Raw genomic sequence first — 20425 nt, 5'->3', positions numbered from 1 at the left:
CCTTGATCAAAGGGTAATTTTCACTGATGGAGGGTTTTAATATCCACTTTTGATTAAAAAGAACTATAATGGTAGTATTCTTGTGTGCAAAAATATCGAGCAGAAGTCTTAATGTTTGTTGAACTGCAGAAATAATAAGATGATCGACAAGGAAAAAGGGACTAGAGGTCCTGGGTTTTACAAAGACTGGCCAACATGCGGATAAAAGATCCGATTCATGAGGTCACTACTGAGTTGAAATTTCAGATTCCAGTTTTTATTTTCTAATCTTTTTTACAATACTTTATAATATTAACAAGCATCTTGAGCATGTTCCTGAGAAAATCTGGTCTTGTTCAGCTTTTTTCACTGACTTCTTTGACCCAGATCAAATCAGCACAATCAGAATTGTACAATTTTTATTTAAGTTTGTTAGCTGATCCAGTATTAGGTGGAAGTTTAATTTTTGACATTGTGTAATTTTTGCAGCCATCGTAGAAAACATGGCTGAATTCAGACCTGGCTTGTGCACTGAAGCCGCCCAGCAGGGCCTCATGCAGTGGCTGCTCAAGAGAATCAAGGTAAGGACCAGGAGCTGACTGCAGATTAGAAAATAATAACAATTACTGTAATAAGAGATTAATTACTAGAATTTTAACGTTTTGAAGGCAATATTGCCTCATACTAATATCTTAATATTTGTGGGCTTTATTAGGACAAATGATATAGTCCTGTTTCATAACTTACAAAATTTACTTTATGAATGATAATTAAACCTTATATTACATTTAAAAATGTCTGGACTTCACATAAACTAGTCTAATAATTGCTTTTCTTTTATGTTCACACAGAATAATAATAAAAAAACCTACATATTAATAGCTGAACTCATGAGGTGTTAGTAAAAAAAAAAAAAAGAAGTAAGTCCTGACAGGAAGACTTGGCAAAATCATCTCATATGTGTGGGAAAATCAAACAACAACTTTAAAGCTAATAAATTGACATGTATATGCATATCAACTTTATTCAAAATGTACATCAGATGTAAAAGTATATCCAGTGATTTCTGAAAGTTTATTTAAAATCCATTCAGCGGTTCATTTGGGTAACAAACAGGTTTTTTCCAGCGCTTTAAGCAAAAATATTTAGCATTCTGTACTGGTCTACGTATGTGATGAGAATGATGCTTGGCTACTCTCTCAACAATTTAGATTAATACAGTAGTCCCTCGTTTATCACTGGGTTTCCGTTCTCAGTGCCCCCGCGATAAGTAAAAAACCATGAAGTAGGAATAGTAGTACAAGTAGTAAGTAGCAGTTTATTTTAGTATTTATACTGTATGTGTGAATAGATATATGAAGTCATTTTAAACCTGCCAGTGCTCTTGGCCACACCCACTTCTCCACTGCAGAGCAGAGATGGACTTGCTGCAGAAGGGAGCTTCTCCCTGCACATGTGGGCTTCACACAGGTGCTAAATCATTTAAAATAATTAATTTTAAATAAAAAAAATTCCATGCCGATCTTGCGGCTCATCAATCAGTCAATCAGCCAGTTGTGTGTCAAGTCCAGTCTTACTTTGAAAAACCGTGAAAGAGCGAGTCAGCGAAAGTTGAACCGCGAAGTAGCGAGGGACTACTGTATCAGTGAAATTTACTGAGTTATAGCCGATTCTTGTGTTGGCTAAAGTCAATTAACTGTGGCTGCCAGCCTCTGAAGGTTAATGCTTTATAGATATACAAATAAAGATTTATTTCTGAAAGTTGATTTAAAGTCCATCAAGTGGTTTATGAATATTTTTCTAAGAACTTGTAAAAGTTAACAGTAAAATTTTAAAAACCGATCCAGCAGGATTAGGTAGCTCCTCAGAGTATGTGTTGAGGATGATTTTCTGCTACTGAGCCGTTTAACTGTGGCAGCCATCTTTATAAGCATCATCTACAAAAGTCAATCAGTAGCAGATGTTCATCCAGTGATTACTTTTAGGGAGTTTGATTAAAATGTGTCCATTGGTTCACACGTTACTTTAACACTACAGACAAACAATCATAGACACAAACTTTTGTCTTGCTGTAGTTTCATATTTATTTCAACACATCTGATTTTATTTGATGTAAAGTGGGAATAAAGTTGTTTTTTTTTTCCACTGTTGGGTTGTTTTGAATAAAATAAACAAAGTTCTAAATATATTTAGAAGTGCTGTATACTCTGCTTCACTCTGCATAAGGCCCAATCAGCATGAGCCAGGTTTCAGCTTGAAGTTACAAAATGCAGATTTTCCTGCAGAATACTTAGTGGTTTTGTAATTCTCAAGAGAGCGGAGTTTCTCAGGATGAGTGGTAATTGGACTTCGCTCTCCTTCCCTTTCAGGCAAAGATGCCGTTTGATGCTAACAAGCTGTACTGCAGTGAAATCCTGGCCATCTTGTTGCAAAATAATGACAGTAAGTGCATCTCTGTAAATGGGGGTTCAAATATTATTCTCTTTTCTTTGTTCTTCTCCTTTTGTTAGTATTCTTCTCATTTTAAGTTGAGTTTTTTGTTTGCATCACCCCGTTATGTTCTTTCTGTCCTTTCTTAATCTCATATTTTTGTTCCTCCTCCTCCTATGTAATTGTGTATTCCTCCTCTCCTTCCTTTTCTTTTGTTCTCTAATTTCCTGCATTTCCCCCCACTGTCTGTGGGTGTATTTGCTGTCACCTTCACCCTTTCTCTCCCTCACCAAAAAGCAGTAAAATCAGATAGCCACAGGACCAAAAGGCCTTTGGACAGGTTCTCATTAAAGCTACAAACCACATTGACATGCAGCTGGAGTCATTTCTCATTTTACATCGACTCCTCTACCCATCACTTGTTCTGCTTCTATCATGAGTCTCCCTTATGCATTCCAACCCCCAACCCATTTTTTTTTTTACCAAACAAAGACGTATGCTGTCACAGATAATATCCCAAGTTTAATATTGTCAGTTGTTTAAGGTAAGAACCAGGCAATTTACCCAATTATCATAAAAACTGACATTGCTTGAAGTCATAATTTGCATGTAATTATCTCTTCTTGCTGTTGAATTTGACATAAAACACAGATCTGAAAGGTAAAATGTGCAACTGTATCATCAGCAGAGGTTATGTGGTGCAAAAACTAGTCTACGTGAAATGATGGCTAATTTATTGTTTAACCCTTGATGGCTATCGTGCTCTATACTGATCACATATCTTTAAATCATGTACATCTAGTCTTCACTTTCTATATTAGTGTATCATATTAGTGTTTTTAGTTTCTGCCTTGCACTTTGCAGTCAAACTAATTCAGCATTTGTTGTGCTATTTTAATCACTTGAATAACAAACCGTTGGGCGCAGCCACGATTATTATGCAGTTAACTTTTTGCGCTTGTAACTTTTATACTTTTTAAAATATTTACTTTTATTTACAAAAACTTTCCATAGATATGCAATGAGATAATTCAGTACTATCAAAAGTAAAAGATGAAGTGTTACGTGTTGTCGTCATACTGTGATGAAATTTGTTCTCTACATTTAACCCATCACTTGTGAGATACACCCAGGTGGAGCAGTGGGCAGCTATTTAAGCACCTGGGGAGCAGTTAGTGAGTAGGTGTCTTGCTTAAAGACACCATATTGGCATGGGGAATCAAACCTGTGACATGTGGTCCCAAGTCGCCTGCCCTACCACTGCGTCGCTGCGGACAAAAACATTCTCTGAAATCTGCATCTGCAAATTTGCTCAGTGTTTGACTTCTTACGATCCTTTTAGCTTTTAACTTTTGCTAAATTTAGCTTTTATTTATTGTCTTGTTTATTTTTTCGGGATAATTTTAGCTTTTGGCAATTATTTAGATAACACTTTTAAAATCTGTTTAGCTCATTTTAAATTTTAGCTATGATTTTTGTTATAGTTTTAGCTTTGAGCTACACTTTTACTAGTTTTAACTTTTGGCTCTGGTTTTGCTTATTTTAGTTTAAAAGTGAAAGTGCGATGGATTGTCATCATAGCATGTTGCTATACAATGATTACATTTGTGCTCTGCATTTGTGTTCTGCTTGTTTTAACGTCAACAATCCAGGTTCATCTTCTTTAACAAATTTTAGCAAAGTAATTCTGCAGTAAAAATACAAATTTCTGAAGTAAAATGTTTTTTGTTTCAACTGGAGTGCTACTTCATTTACTTCTTTATGATTTGTCCAGCTGTCTAAAACTATTCTTTTCGTTGCCTTGTTTTGTACACGCCATCAGCATTTTGTAGTTTGGTTATCTTTTCTTCTTTTTCACAGCAACCAGAGAGTTACTGGGTGAAATGGATGGCATTGATGTGTTACTGCAGCAGCTATCTGTAAGACCAAACTTTTATGTTTTGTTTGGTTTTTCTTTCATGTACCTTTCATGTTTCATGGATGTTGGGGTAGTTTTAGCCCCGTTTGGAGCTGTGCAATTAACCTACAAAAAATTGGCTTTGTATGGCATATCATTAAAATAATTGATGATTACCAAAAGGTTTTTATTATTTTTTTTTTTTACACAGTTTTTTCAGTTTTTATTTACAAGAAGCAAATTTAAAATGTTGCCAAAAGTTCTTCAAACGACTCAATGCTTTTTTAAAACCAACTTTACATAAAAAGTTTAAAACGTGGGACTACACATTTTTCTTAGTTCTTTTGCTCTTTCCTTTTTTTCTACAGGTGTTCAAACGTCACAACCCAAATACAGCCGAGGAGCAGGAGGTGATGGAAAATCTGTTTGATGCTCTGTGTTCCTGCCTGATGCTGTCTTCCAATCGGGACCGCTTCCTCAAAGGAGAAGGACTTCAGTTGATGAATCTCATGCTCAGGTACCATCATTTCTGGGCTATAGAGCGCTCCTCACTATAAGCTGTGCACACAAAATTTAGAAGGAGGAAAGAAAAAAAAAGTACATATACACTGCCGGGCCAAAAAGAGTCTCCACCTGGATTTAACTAAGCAAATGGGTATGAGCCTCCTATTGGATAATTACTACATGGACGATTATCTTTCAGCTGGCAACAAGTTCTTTAACCCCAACTGTTGCAATGAGTTACTTCTCATTTCTTAAACAACCATGTTGAAAGACACATGGCGTGATCGTGTAAAATATGTCAGTCAGTTTGAGAAGGGTCAAATCATTGGCATCAAGCAGAGAAAACATCTAAGGAGATTGTAGAAACAACTAAAATTGGGTTAAGAACTGTCCAACGCATTAGTAAAAACTGGAAGGAGAGTGAGGACCCATCGTCTTCGAGGAAGAAATGTGGCCGGAAAAAAATCCTGAATGATCGTGATCGGCGATCACTTAAATGTTTGGTGAAATCAAATTGAATAAAAACAACAGTAGTACTCAGGGCTGTGTTTAATAGTGAAAGTAAGAGCATTTCCACACTCACAATGTGAAGGGATTGAGACTGAACAGCTGTGTAGCCTTAAGAAAACCACTGATCAGTGAGGCTAACTGGAAAAAAAAAGGCTTCAGTTTGCTAGGGAGCATAAAGATCGGACTATGGAGCAATGGAAGACGGTCATGTGGTCTGTTGAGTCCAGATTTACCCTGTTCCAGAGTGGTGGGTGCATCAGGGTAAGAAGAGAGGCAGGTGAAGTGATGCACCCATCATGCCTAGTGTCTAGTCATCAATGCAAGATCTTGGTGAAACAACAATGCAACAGTGGATGGAAATGGATCTTGTGACATTGCAGAAGCTTATTGAAACAATGCCACAGCAAATTAATTCAACCTTTATTTAGACAGGTTAATCCCATTGAGCCTCCGGGACTCATTTACAAGAGAGACCTGAATTCTTAACAAAAAGTGATGACGACAATGGATAACAATGACAACAATAGACAGTCATAAAATAGACATACAAATTTAAGTTTCTCTTTATTTTATTTTTTACAAATCAAAACAAAATAGCAACCAAAAGGACAATCAAGAGGAATAGTAGAAAAAAAAACCTGCTAGCATGCATGCTGTAATGAAAGCTATAGGCGGTCCAACAAAATATTAGTCAATGAGCTTTTTTTTTTTGGCCAGGCAGTGTATAAGCCGCGGGTATTCATGTTATAACACGAGTGGCAGCACACAGCTACTGAGAGAGATGTACAGCTCTTGTTGTAGATCAGGAATCAACAATCAGATGGTGCTGTATAGACTTCATTTTTCTGTTGAACACACACAGACAGAGTGAACCCCACAGGTCTTTATGACAACTACCTCCCTCACTCATGGTTACTCTACTGAATGGCCTAACACATAACGAACACATAAACTAGGCTAACAAGAACAGAGCAATCACTAAAAGAACAATGCTAAACAACTAACCGGAAAGATAAACAATGGATATAAATTTTACCCATAATCCCTCCCTGAAGTCATGTGACCAACAGTCAATCACAATGAACCACAGAATGAATGCTACAATACGTTCCGGTAACATACACGAATACGTTCAGTAAATTCTGAGCAGTGCCGGTAACACAGTTGGTTAAAAAAAAATAACAACAGTAACTTACCAGGGAGTCATTGATCGCTATCGTTAAGCTGTCCTCCTGCTCCATGGAGCTAAGTTGCTCTGTGAGCATGTGAGACTCACATGCTCTGTGCATGCTGAGGAATCCCCCCTCCCGTTTCATTGGTTCGACTGTGACTTGTTTGGTAATTTCACTGGCCAGATTTTATTTACATTTTTTAATCGTAATTTAGTCACAAGGACTCACCCCCTAAGAGAGACGTGTACTGGGCAGCTATGTGAGCACCCGGGTGTGACGAAGCGATACGTTTTTGGCGGCAGGAAGCTCGTTAGTCCGTCTAAATAAATAATTAAATAAAATCTATAAATTATCCACAGCATTGTATAAGCTGCAGGGTTCAAAGCCTGTGAAAAAGTAATGACTTATAGACAAGAAAGTACATTAATTTAGGTAGTTTAGTTTAATTCAGGTAGTTTTGTTGACTGACAGTCCATTCATTACTTTGATGCAGACAAAATGACCTCCCATTCATGGAGTTAATGACCAGTGTTTCCCCGACTATTGTTATTATTATCCAAGGAGGGTACCCCGCCCTGCCCACAGAATCAAGCTAATTATGAAATTTAAAAACCATAATCTATTTTTGTGATTAAAAAAACCCATCCTTTTCATCAAGAGACATAGAGGGAGAAGAGATCTGAATTGGAAAACGTGTTCTTGTTCCGAGACAAAGCACTTTGTTGCCTTTAACGTAATCAACCTTCAAAATTAAACACAAATAAATAAATTTTTTTAAATTATGTAGCAGAATATTTAAATAAGTATTTGTTTTTGAAGTAATGCAGTATTTTATCACTCTTCTGCCTAAATTGAAATAGTCTTTATTTGGTACTCATTTACAAACCATGAAAAACTCTTTAAATGACTTTACTTTGCCACACTTCTAGATTTTTGGCTTTTATAAGATATTATTGTAGTGTTACAAATACGTGGGCACAAGTGGTTTGTAAAGATGAAGTCGGGACCAAAAGATGGGTTGAAAAACTCCAAATGATGGGTCTTGAGATGATCTCCGGATTCTAATTTATTTTAAACTGACTGGTAATTGCACATTTTACCATGTCACAAGAGATAACAGTAAAATGCATTGTTCGTTGAAGCTGTTTGTGCTGTCATTATGTTCTTATTTAATTGGCTTATTAGCAATGTTGGTTTACGGTAGTTAGCCGTGGTCTGGGTCATAAGTCTCTGCCACTGTTATTTTGTGGGTTGAAAGCTGGAAAGTTTCATAATCATTAATATAAACATGTCGCTGGAGCCATTTGTTTATACAAAATGTTTAGTTTCCAGATTAAAAAAACCTGCATGATGTGCTGGACTACATTCTATTACAACATAATTTTATATGGACTACCTCTGACAGAGCAGAACTATTTCAGTGCTAAAAAAACAGTGTTTATTAAGGAACATAGTAGAACTGCCTCTGTACTTAGAAGTTCAGTTCGTAGATTTATTTTTCTTTCTGTGGTTCTCATTAAACTCTCCCTTTAAACTGCTTGCTCTACTGCCTTGTGAGCTTGCCAGATTCCTCCAGTCAGTCAATAGTTGGAGTGCAGCAGAGCACACACCTGACCTTAAAGAGTCATAAAGACACATCACACACATTTATGAAACCTTCACAGCTTCTGCACCCAAGCACTGATGGTCACATCACAGGACTTACAGATTTAAGGCTTGAATCAATATCTCATTATTGCAATGCAAAAACCTTTTCTGGTAAATCCTTCTCCAGATAAAGACTGAAAGAGTGTGAAAAAAATGACAGGCAAGAAAAAAGTAATATAGACAGTATTCCCTCGCTATTTCGCGGTTTGACTTTCACTCACTCTTATGTGATTTTTCAAAGTAAGAGTGGACATGACACACAATTGGCTGATTGGTGGATGAGCCACGCGATCGGCATGGATTTTTTATTTTAAATAAATTATTTTAAATGATTTAGCAGGGAGAAGCTCCCTCTGTAGCCTGTCATGATCTCCTCTCTGCCACCTGCGGCTCTCTGCCACGCCCACATTTCTCCTGCTGGAGCAGCTTCGTGAAGGGTTAACCCTTTACTGTCCAGATGCACCGATTGACTTTTGTCTTACAACTTAAAATTCAAAGTATGTCACATTGTAAAATCGTCATAATCACAATATATCCATCCATCCATTATCTTTTACTCTCTTCTTCCCTTTTGGGTCACGGGGGTCGCCGGTGCCCATGTCCAGCAATCACTGTGCGAGGGACGCACGCTTTTTCACTTATTGCGGGGGGCGTGATCCCCTAAACCCGTGATAAACGAGGACCACTGAATGTTAAAATATGCATACACACACACACATATATACATATTTATATATTATATTATCTATACTTTTTTTTTTTAAACAAAGATTTTGCTATTGTGATATCTGAAGAAACGGTTCATTACATAGAGGTTGTTTTGAACGAGCAGGGAGATTCTGCTTCATCTAATAAAACAATATTTATATTTATTGAAGCAGACTTGAGAACAAAAGCAGTCCTAAACTAAACCTAAAAGATATTTTCACCTGTTCATATTGTTTAAAAAATTGCAAAACTGTGGAAAACAAAGTGACGCGCCAATTAAAACTTTATTTATAACCTTTTCACACCTGAATCTTGTGTAAAAATATATCAAGACAAGATGTTAAAAATGTGGGGGAGGAAGTAAAAGCTTGTTTTCATACACAATGTTGATCACGTTTCGGGTTGGGTGTGAGGTTCTGCTTCAAGTGGAGGAGCTCAAGTCTCAGGGTTTTGTTAACAGGCGAACTAGTTTGTGAACAGTAAACTGTAAACCGTCTCTAAAATGTCTCAAATCATTTGCTGAGATGCTCTATTTTCTCACCAGACACAAAAGCTTGCACATCTTTATCACTTGATTAATGAATATGTTAAAAACAAAATTTTTAAAATGTGAAAAAATTTGTAAATTCCCAACAGCAGAGTTGTATTTTCACACGTTAGCAAGAGCTGTCCTCTCAATGTTCAGATCTAAAAACACACTTTTGACAACAGATAATAAATAAAAACCTGGTGCAAATCTATTTTCATCTCATAAGTGTACTCCAGTAGAGGGATGGATATGATGTTTGGAATGGGGAAATCAAAATAATTTGCATGGCCTAGAATGCAGTTTTGTAAACTGTGCACATGAATATAGGGCATGATTTTCAAAAACTGGCTGCTCAAGTTTCAGTCACACGCTGTTCGCTTGGTTGCAAACTCAGAGTTCAGTGGGACCCAAAAAGAAAATTGCCCTTTTTCAAACAATTTTCTGGCAATTTTGTGTCGCCAACTAGTCTAGGAGGAGGCACGGTGGCTCAGTTACTTTGGTGGCAGCTGCTGCTTTAAATGCGTTTTATAAATACATTTGACTTGACTCAGTTGATAGAGCTGCTGCCTCTCAGTGAGAAGGTTCCGGTTCAAATCCCGGTCAGAGATATTTCTGGGCGGAGTTTGCATGTTCTCTCTGTGCATGCATGGGTTTTCTCCGGTTTCCTCCCACAGACCAAAAACATGCATGTTAGACTGACTGGTAACTTTAAATTGTCCCTAGGTGTGAGTGAGAGAGCGATTGGTGGTTTGTCTTGTCGTTTGTCTCTTATGTGTCCCTGTTATGGACTTGTGACCTGTCCAGGATGTCTCCCTCCTCTCGCACAGTGACTGCTGGATATGGGCACCAGTGACCCCCGCAGCCTGAAAAGGAAGAAACTGGTAAAGATAATGGATGGATAGAACTACTCTGTGAGCTACAGCTTGGTGGGATACTTCCTTAAGAGTTAAAAGTTAAACATGGGGTTTTTTTTATGCTGAGCTCCATTTTTTTTAATATGTTTTTGCCACTCTCTGGTTTAATGTCTGGATGCTTTCTTCTGACTTTAAACTGAATAATCAACTCAAATCGGGGTCGGGATCTTTTGGTGAGTTCTAGAGCAGGCTTTTCAAAGTCAGTGGCAATGTCAGTTAATTTATCCATCCATCCATCCATCCATTTTCTTTACCCGCTTATTCCATTTTGAGTCATGGGGGTCGCTGGTGCCCATGTCCAGCAATCACTGTGCGAGGGGCGGGGTACACCCTGGACAGGTCTCAAGTCCATCACAGGGCCACATAGAGACAAACGAGACAAACAACCATTCACTCTCTCACTCACACCTAGGGACACTTTAGAGTTACCAATCAGCCTAACATGCATGTTTTTGGTCTGTGGGAGGAAACCGGAGCACCCGGAGAAAACCCACGCATGCACGGAGAGAACATGCAAACTCCACCCAGAAAGGCCCCTGGACCCAGGTTTGAACCAGGGACCTGCTCGCTGAGAGGCAGCAGCTCTACCAGTTGTGCCACCATGCTGCCCATTTTAATTTATGTAGCACATAAAAATAACAAAAAGTTCTTTACAGTTTAGTCAAATTAAAATGAAAACAATAAAGAAGAACAAGAAAATAGAAATTGTGTCACTAAAGAAACACAAGATGGTTAACAACAAAATGCAACGACAAGAAAAATCAGCTTTATCTGGTTCTCAAACTCAACAGTGTGGGGGAGTTAGTTTAGAAAAGCCCTAGTCTAGAGCAGGTTTGGAAATGGTGCTGTCGGGCCTAATTTTTCCAATTTATTTTTTATTATTCATTTTGACAATCATCTCAATACCCTAAACATGATGCTTGGAGACCCATACTGGGTCCTGACCCCACCAAGGGAACCACTGGTCTAGAATTTACATAAAAAAATACGTATTTGTGTTGCCATGCTGGGATCCACCAGACATGACCCACCATTCATTTGAGCAGGTTAGTACGCAGCACCAAGATGTTAACGTTAGCTGTCTACAAACTAAATTGCCTTCGTTTCCTTTTTGGAAAATGTACTGTATATCACTCCCACTTGTCCTCCCCAGCCGTCCATCAAACACAATGTGTCTGTCTGCAGAAGCAGACACAACTGCCTGAAATATGTGTCCCTCCTCTGAGATAAACACTGTCATCTGTCATTGGTGGAAATGAGGGAAACGACACTCACACAGACAGCTACATTTCCTAACAGAAGGTGGAGGGTAGAATGGGGAATATAAACACAGTAAGAAACACTTTGATTCTCATTTCAAGACAATTCTTTGAGGAGAAGCAGGAGAATATTTGTCCTGCAGAACATTTGTTTGTCAGGTATTGATATTAACATCCTATTATAGAGTGGAAGCCCTGTGTAGGAAAAATAATGACTAAGAATCGTTGTGAAGGGCGTCCTAAAACCTCAATAAAATAAAAAAGATGGTGTAAACTGTTTGAAATTAGATTCCTGACAAAAAAGGGCATCCATTTAAAAACATATGTTTGGAAGGTGTTATTTTTAAGATGCTCTGGTGAGTAAAAATATTTTTGACATAGATAAATGTTGGCAGCATGACGGCTAAGTGGTTAGCACTGTTGCCTCACTGCAAGAGACGGTCTAGGGTTCAATCCCCTGTTGGACCTTCGGTCTTTCTGTGTGGAGTTTGTATGTTCTCCTTGGGTTTTCTCAGGGTACTCCGGTTCCCTTCCACAGTACAAAAATATACATTATGCTGCTTTATGGCCCAGCTCTCCCTTGCAAAATAAATCCGTGATCTCAGTGGGATTTGACTGGTTAAATAAAGTTTAATAATAAAAAAAAAATGTAATTGTTACAGCAATAAAGTATAGCTTATTGTCGTTTTAGTAAAAATAAAAAAAAATCCACAATATTTGTTTTATTTTAACCACAGTAAACCTTTTCTGGGCTTATTTTAAAAGTGCAGTTCTTCATATACCACATCTTGATTGCCCTTTGTTTTTCTCTCTCTGTCTCTTGTAGAGAAAAGAAAATGTCTCGCACCAGTGCTCTGAAAGTCCTGGACCATGCAATGATTGGACCGGAGGGAGCAGATAACTGCCATAAATTTGTGGACATCCTGGGCTTGCGGACCATCTTTCCACTTTTCATGAAAACCCCCAAGAAGATGAAGAAAACCATCGCTTCAGAGAAAGAACATGAAGGTCAGTCAGTAATTACAGAATGAGGCAAAAGTAATGATTTTTTTTATTTTTTTTAACAAGGGCTGCAGTCAGCTGCAAAGATTTGACCTCTTCAAATGGTGTGACTCACAGGGCAAAACAGTCGTGGTTATAAAATCTGTCTTCTCTCTATTTTACAGTATGAAGTACTGGGCAAAAGTTTTGAGTCTTTAATTTCTTCACATTTTACTTCCAGGCTGCCAAACATTCTAGTGATTTTATTTTTGTTTTAAAATTGTTTTGGGTAATTTCTTGCTAAACTGTCTGAGGTTTTTTATTTTAGACGTTGGCTACCTAAAAAAAAACCCTTTCAGGTTCTTCTCAAGTATTTTTTGAGTAATTTTGTTTCTTTGAATATTTAGCTGCTCGGTCAGTGGCATTAAAAACGTACAAATTCCTCATCTCATCTTGAGATCAATTTATTTCGTAAAATAAATTAAAAATATTACAGATGTCAAAGATTTTTGACTAACTGAAGCTTTCTAATTTGCCAAAAAAAGCTAAGAAAGCTTGGAAAAAGTTTTTATTTTATTTTATTTATTTTTAAATCCTGCATCCTGTTCAGGACATTGAGTATTTAGATTAAGTTGTACATATTCTACATTTTTGTCTTAGATTGCACAGGTGCCCTGTAATGTGTATAACTAATTCAGCAGTTGACACATAAAATTATATATTTGACTGACAAGTGACAAATACAAATGTGAGGGAGCAATCAGAAGCAGATATGTTGTCATTTTTAGTTTGAGCTAAAAGAAAACCTAATTGCGCAAGTATATTTTATACTTTATATAAACTTTAAGGCTGCTCAAATATTTAATATTAAATTTTTTAAATACAAACATGCTAAATTTTTACTGAAGTCAAACTTACCTTTTTGTTATTATAATTAGGTATTTTAATGGTTGAACAAACATTGATTGCATTTGGATTAAATATATTTATTACCAGTTGTATTGTTACTTGATCTGATCATTCAGTATTTCACTAATACTTAATTATAAAACAAATAAACTGACCCTTAGAATTATCATTAAGGATGTACATAATGATAAATGCAAAAACAACAACAACAACAACTGGGTTTCAATTATATAATTATAATTTGGTAAATCAAATTTTAAACAGTGTTGATTGTATCAAGTTATTCAAAATGGAGCCGTTTATTTTTCTCCTTGTAGTTTTGCACGCTGTGTGGTCACACCCTATTTTCTGCAGAAACACTCAGTCCCGCTCTGCTCATGTATCGGTTTGCTGCCTCTTCAGCCTGTCAGTTTACACTATCAATCCAATCTTGATTGATTTTCCTGTCCGTGCTCTCTAACCTCTCTTGTCTCTGAGTGAGAGATGGAAAGAGCAAACAAGAGTCAAAGATAGAAACAGAAGAACAGAGATGTAGGGCCATGTCATAAACTAGAAAATGGAAAAACACTGGGGGGGTGGGAAGCCCCTACAAAAAACAATCCTTTCCCATCTCTTCATTACGGTTTGTTGGCTTTCATTCAACATTTGAAACACTGTGGTAATTAAGTTTCATGAGTTCGATGAGGTTTTTCAGCTCTGCAGAGGAGAACAAATTGTCTGTCATTGTATTCCGCTTATCAACCAGAGACTCGATGAATTAACCTTTGAACCTTTTAAGTAGCTAGAGGAACAGAGTGGAAGATAACCCTTGCTTGCAGTGAAAGCTTCCTGCACTGCTGTCCTGTGTTAAAGCAGCTGGCAGGGCAGTGGAAAAAGACTTTAAAACAGGTGTAGAGATCTAGCCTGAAGTAGTGGCATGCATGTTTTAATAGGAAACTTGAACTAGCTTCTCATAAAGAATAGAATAGACCTTTACTGTCATTGCACCTAAATACAATGAAATTTGGGTTTGCTTCCCAGAGCAAAAGTAAAAACAGTATTGTATCAAACAAACAAAAACAACAACAACAAAAAAAAATGTATGTGTGTGTTTATATATATATATATATATATATATGTATATACCATACCATACCATACCAATTTATTTATATTGCACTTAAAACAGCAACAAGGCCAACCAAAGTGCTGTACAAAAGAACACAAACATGCACAGCAGACAGGAAAACATAAAATAGAAATACAGATACAAATAGCAGCAGAAGCTAACTAAAATGGCCAACAGAGTAGAGAACAGACCGGACCAAAACAAATCACACCGTGTTATATATGTATATTACGGGTGGGCGATATTGCTCAAATATAATATCGTGATATTTCAGAGCATTCTGGCGATAATGATAAATTTCGTGATATAACAACAAAAAAAACCCCTAGAAATCATAGTTATTTGTTTGACCAAATTAACTGAACATGTGGCTTTGCAGTTATATATATATATATATATATATATAAAGGGTTAATTTTACTTAAATTACTTTATTTAGTAAAGTATTTAGTCTCCAAGTATAAAAATAAAAAAGATCCTTCTGTTATTTAGATTGAAAACGTCTGCACAAAATATAGATCAACAAAATCCACCACAAAAACTAAAGTGCAGGTGAATTGACGTATTACGTCATGAAATTAGAGTCAGAGTTACTTTATTGTCATTCGCACCTCATGTGGTACATGTGGTGGAGCGACATTATGTACACAGGGTCCCAGTTACATCCAACAATATAATGTAAAAGAAAAACGGTAATAAGATCTAAGATATGAACTAAGAAAAACATCAACTAAATATACACTAAGCACTCATAACATAAAAACATTACATCGAACATCAGCACAAACATGAACATGAGTCTGTGTGAGCAAATTAGCATATCATGATATCAATTATTTGCTCGGGCAAGCTTTTTTTTAACCAGTATTATCGTGAACGAAATGATACGTGTGGGTGTGTGTATATATATATAAACATAAGCTGTATAAAAGGTATTAATTACAGATTTTAAACACTCCAAATGTGCAACACAAGCAGATTGACATTGCACAAGTTGTCCCTTATTGCACTTATTCAGTTCTTATTACAGCTTTTGTTAAGTTCAGTAACAGCTGATGGATAAAAACTATTTTTAAATCTGTTTGTTCTTTTCTTGATTGATCTGTACCTTTTCCATGATGGTAACCGTTCAAATGGATCATGTCCAGGGTGAGACGGGTCCTTCAACAACTTCAACAACAAATCAAGTATACAGCATGTTGTGTTGTTTATTTGTCATATGAAGGTTAACACAGGGTCAACACGTGCAATGAAATGTTCAGGATGAGAAGAACTGATTCGACAAAAAAACACACAAACAAGAAATACTAACTCTTGCAATAAGGGTACAAAATAAAGTACCAAAAAGTGGAAAATAAATATAACATTTCCAAGGTCCAACAAAATATAGTTAACAACAACATTGTAGAATATAATGGTGCAAGTAGGATGAATCTAAATAGGTATTTCACAGGTAGTAAAATAAACTTAAATGCACATGTATTGCACATATTGTACAGGTAGTAACACTGAGATTAATTGAATTATTATGATAAGGTACTGACATTCATGATAAATGGTATAAATGGCATGAGATGTGACATGCATGACAGTGCTTGTCGACATTACTAAACAAAAACATGGTTATAAATCATCAATTGTAGAGATATTGAACAAAGACATTGCGAGTCATTCGAACAGACACATTGAGTGTTCTACATTGTACATCGTCTTTACCTAAAACTTTGGTATTAACTTTTGGAGTCAACCCAGTTTAAGATGGCTGCCTCAGCTAATCAACTTCAACTGACACAAAAGTTGTATGTTACAGGTTTTGAGCTAAATTTGGTGTTTGTAGCTGATATCCTTCTTCAACATATACTATACGAGCCAACACAGCTTACGAGATCTTGCATGAGATAGTCATATTTACAAGGTAACAAGATATCAAGTTCATGCTCAATCATACAGGTACAAAATCCAATAATGGTCAATCGGGGCATCTGGACAGTTTCTTTTTTGTGGAAAGAAGTTTCACCCTTTATCTGGAGGGCTTCATCACTCTGAGTCCCAACCTCCGGATAGAGGGCAAAACATCTTTCCACAAAAAAGAAACTGTCCAGATGACCTGACTGACCATTATTGAAAGGTAACAAGATGTTCTTTGTTTAAAATTCTGGTGTTAAAGTTCATAAGCAATATTCATTACCTCAATGAAATGCTAGTAGTTCATTTTTTCTGTTTAAACTTGGTGTCTGTGTAGGACTAACCACAGTATCTCTACTTATTTTGTCAGTCATAGGCAGTGATGGAGAAAGTACTCAACTGTACTTAAATAAAAGTACAAATAAACAGACAAAAATGTACTCTAGTAAAAGTAGAAGTACCACATTAACATTTTTACTTAAGTAAAAGTAAAAAAAAAGCACTTGCTTTTAAAAATACTTAAAGTATGAAAAGTAAAAGTACTTGCTGAATGTACTACATAATGCAATGCTCTACAATATCATTGTGTTCCTACCGTATGTATATTTTCTGTAATACATTAATAGTGTTGAGCCATTTTAATGAACAATGCTGCAGATAATACATGTTTTTGTTGTGTTTACTCTGTGACACCGTTCACACCTGGACTTGTGATTCTGTGCAGCAGAATTTCAGGAATGACCTGCAGAGTTAAATGCCATTAATCAAAATAAGAAAGAGGAATGATTATACCTTTGATAGTTTTATTTAACACAAAGCAAAACCAATGTGTCATTTTAACTGCAGTAAACACATTTAAGTAAAAGTTGTCTGTCTGAAAAAAGGAGCATTAGACCTAACAAAGGAATAAACTCTGATCAGTTCAACTCCAGTTTGTCATCAACTCTAGTTAAAATACTGTCTTGTCAAACTTGTAATGGGTCAATAGTGAACAATATTTAACTTACTGACACCATTTTCAAAACTTGGACCTGAGTGTCGAGACATTTGGAGACATCTCTTGTCTCCTAACATCCCATGAACTGACACATGTTAATGTTGCAGCAATAATTTCTTGTTCAACTTTAGAAGAAGTTGGTTTTCAAAGTTTTTGAGTCCAGTCTGGCTCTTTTGGGAGAGAGAATCTGTCCTGCTGCACTGAACAGTCTTTCAATAATCTTTCAATAAGGCCACGGGTGGTGCGTATCTTCTGGCTGACTCTGCGGTAGAATCCAGTTTGGGTGTGTTAGCGGTGCTGCGGGTGCGCCTAGCTCAATGATGTATATACTAGAATATACGTCATTGGTCCAGCTCTTCTTGAAGGTGGGTCTAACGTTACCTGCCCACTTAGCAGTGATTCAATGGACCAACTCCCCTCTCGCCATTGGTTACTTTCAAACTAATGAACAAATGAAAAACTGCAACATGAATGTAACGTGCAATGCAACGCATTAAAGAAATGTAGTAGAAAGTACATATACTTCATGTAAAAATGTAGTGGAGTAAAAGTCGAAAGTACCCACGTTTAAATCTACTTAAGTAAAGTACAGATACATGAAAAATGTACTTAAGTACAGTAACGAAGTACTTGTACATAGTTACATCCCACCACTGGTTATAGGTGTGTATCCAAACATACTGTAAGTCACATTTAGTGAATCATGCCTCTCTGTAAGGCTGCCAATTGGGAAAAAAAATATAAAATAAATCAAGTGGTTCTTCTGAATAACACAATACCACTGAAGATTAGTTAACAATCATATGCTTCAAACAGAACTAATTAGGAAGTAGGGACCTTTATGGCCTTCCCTCTATAGTCCTCCCTCTTTTATATTCATTCACTTAATCCTGACGATTAAGCCTCAGTGCAAAGATTGATCCCCATAAAGTCCTTTCTGAAACTGACACAGCCCAAATGACCAGAGATTATTCAAAACATAGAGAAGGGCATAATTATCCGAAAGGTTGCAAGTGAAAAGAAGAAAAAAAACAGTTGAAAGGAGTGAGGAAAACAAATCCAAACAACAAATTACATTTCTCGTGCATGTGAGAATTCTTGTCACAACTCTGCCTCTTGTTTGTGGGTCTCGGTTTATTGGTGTGCGTACTCTGTCATTACCACAGAAATGAGATTGTGTGATGGAAATTGGTGCCAGCCGGCTGTAATATTTAGGTGGCTAATGATGCGAGCGAGTGTTAGAAGGAACAGAAGTAAACAAGTAATTTACACGACACAGCACAATAGTCCTAGTTCCATCTCCCAACTTCGACTTGAAAAGTGTTTATTTGTTTGCCGCGTGTGTGTGTTGGTTCAGAGTGAGCACACAAAAGGCAGAGGTGCAACAGAGGCCTTTGTACTTAATATAATTTGAATGTCACACAAATGCGTCCCAGTGCTGCGAACGTGTGCTAAAATAAGTAATGAGTGAGGCATGCAGGCGAAAAGAAACCTGTATTAGAGAAGCTGTCATATTTTATGTTTCCACTGCTTTGTTGAATGCCTTTATTAATGCAAATAATGCTTGTCCTACAAAACACCCCTCCACAAATTTTGCATTTTGATTACAGTTTCAAACCTTGAGTTTTTCTTTATGGCTGCTGCATATATTCTGTTATTTCTTCTCCTTTAAACGAATTACAATTTTGAAAGTTTCAATGCGTCGTTGAATATTTGACAATATGTGATTGCAGTTAAGAGTCATCTATTCATCCATCCAGTTTCTTTCCGGGTTGCGGGGGATCTGGTGTCTTTTTCCAGCAGTCGTAGAGAAACGGGATAATCTGAATTTAAAATAAAACCTAAATAGCAAATTTAAGTCAAAAGCAGGGAATCAGGCACACACCGGTATTTTGTATATTTTCCTTCCAGCTTTGAGCATCTTTGATGCAGGGTAAGTTGATATTTTAGAAGCTACACATTTTATTGTACTGGTAATCTTTGTTGATACAATCGAGCTATGTAATCCTATTAGTGTTTTTTTAGAAGGCAATATTTGTTGTTAGATCCTTGCGCAAAGATGCATATAATTACCATTTTGTTCAAACTTAGTCTTTCCTCCTGTGAGATTTGTTTGTATTTTATCTCAATAAGCATTAAAAAAAGATGCTGTAGCATATTTATGTCTAATTATAAAACACTTTATCTTCTTTCAGGAAAGTAAAGGCAGAGTACTTTTATGCAACACTTCCCTCAGCGGTAGGACAAGTTTATTAGCTCAACCTTGTCTTAGTTATTTGTAGTTTATGCAGTGTATTTTAAGAAACTGCATTTTTTTTAAGGGATTGCCTTCATCATCTATCCATTTGTTGCTGCTTATCTGTGGTCTGGTTGCAGAAGCCACAGATCCAGGAGGGAAACCCAGACATCCCTCTCCTTGATGACTCTTCAGCTCTTTCTGGGGAATGCCAAGGTGTTCCCAGGCCAATGAGGATAAATAATCCCTTTAGTAAGTTTTGAGTCTCCTTCAGAGTCATGGGAGGAGCTTGCCCAGAAAAGGCACCAAGGAGGCGTCCTAATCAGATACCCGAACCACCTCAGTTGACTCTTTTTAATGTAGAGGAACGACGACTCGACTCTGAGCGCCACCCCCGCCAGATGTCGGAGCTACTCTCTTTATTTCTAAGGCTGAGTCTGGCCACTCTACAGAGGAAATCCATTTCAGCTGCTTGTACTCGCATGATTCACACCTCATGACCATAGCTGAAGGTTGAACCGTAGACAGACTGGTATACCAAGAACGTTGTATTTTGGCTCAGCTCCTCTGTCACTTTGACTAACCAGAGAAACACCCTCATTATAACTGATGAGGCCCCAATCCGATGATCCATGTCCTGCTTCATCTTACCCCTATAACCATTTTGTGTTGCCAGGAATTGGCATCTCCAGGGCCATGCCTTCGCCTGCCATCTGGCTTGCATTGCACTCAACCTTGAT

General features: G+C 37.0%; 1 protein-coding gene across 1 annotated transcript in view; it reads left to right on the top strand.

The window, feature by feature from the left end:
* Nucleotides 1–20425, top strand: part of ctnnbl1 (catenin, beta like 1) — a 76381-nt gene that overhangs the window by 17456 nt on the left and 38500 nt on the right. The window contains exons 7-11 of the mRNA XM_037684378.1: nucleotides 469–560; nucleotides 2349–2421; nucleotides 4270–4328; nucleotides 4675–4823; nucleotides 12376–12557. Coding sequence (XP_037540306.1) covers nucleotides 469–560; nucleotides 2349–2421; nucleotides 4270–4328; nucleotides 4675–4823; nucleotides 12376–12557 — 555 coding nt within the window. The remainder of the gene's footprint in view (nucleotides 1–468; nucleotides 561–2348; nucleotides 2422–4269; nucleotides 4329–4674; nucleotides 4824–12375; nucleotides 12558–20425) is intronic.

Source organism: Nematolebias whitei, chromosome 11 (assembly GCF_014905685.2).
Source record: "Nematolebias whitei isolate Nwh7 chromosome 11, NemWhi1, whole genome shotgun sequence".
NCBI classification, from domain to species: domain Eukaryota; kingdom Metazoa; phylum Chordata; class Actinopteri; order Cyprinodontiformes; family Rivulidae; genus Nematolebias; species Nematolebias whitei.
This window is presented reverse-complemented; position numbering and strand designations above follow the sequence as displayed.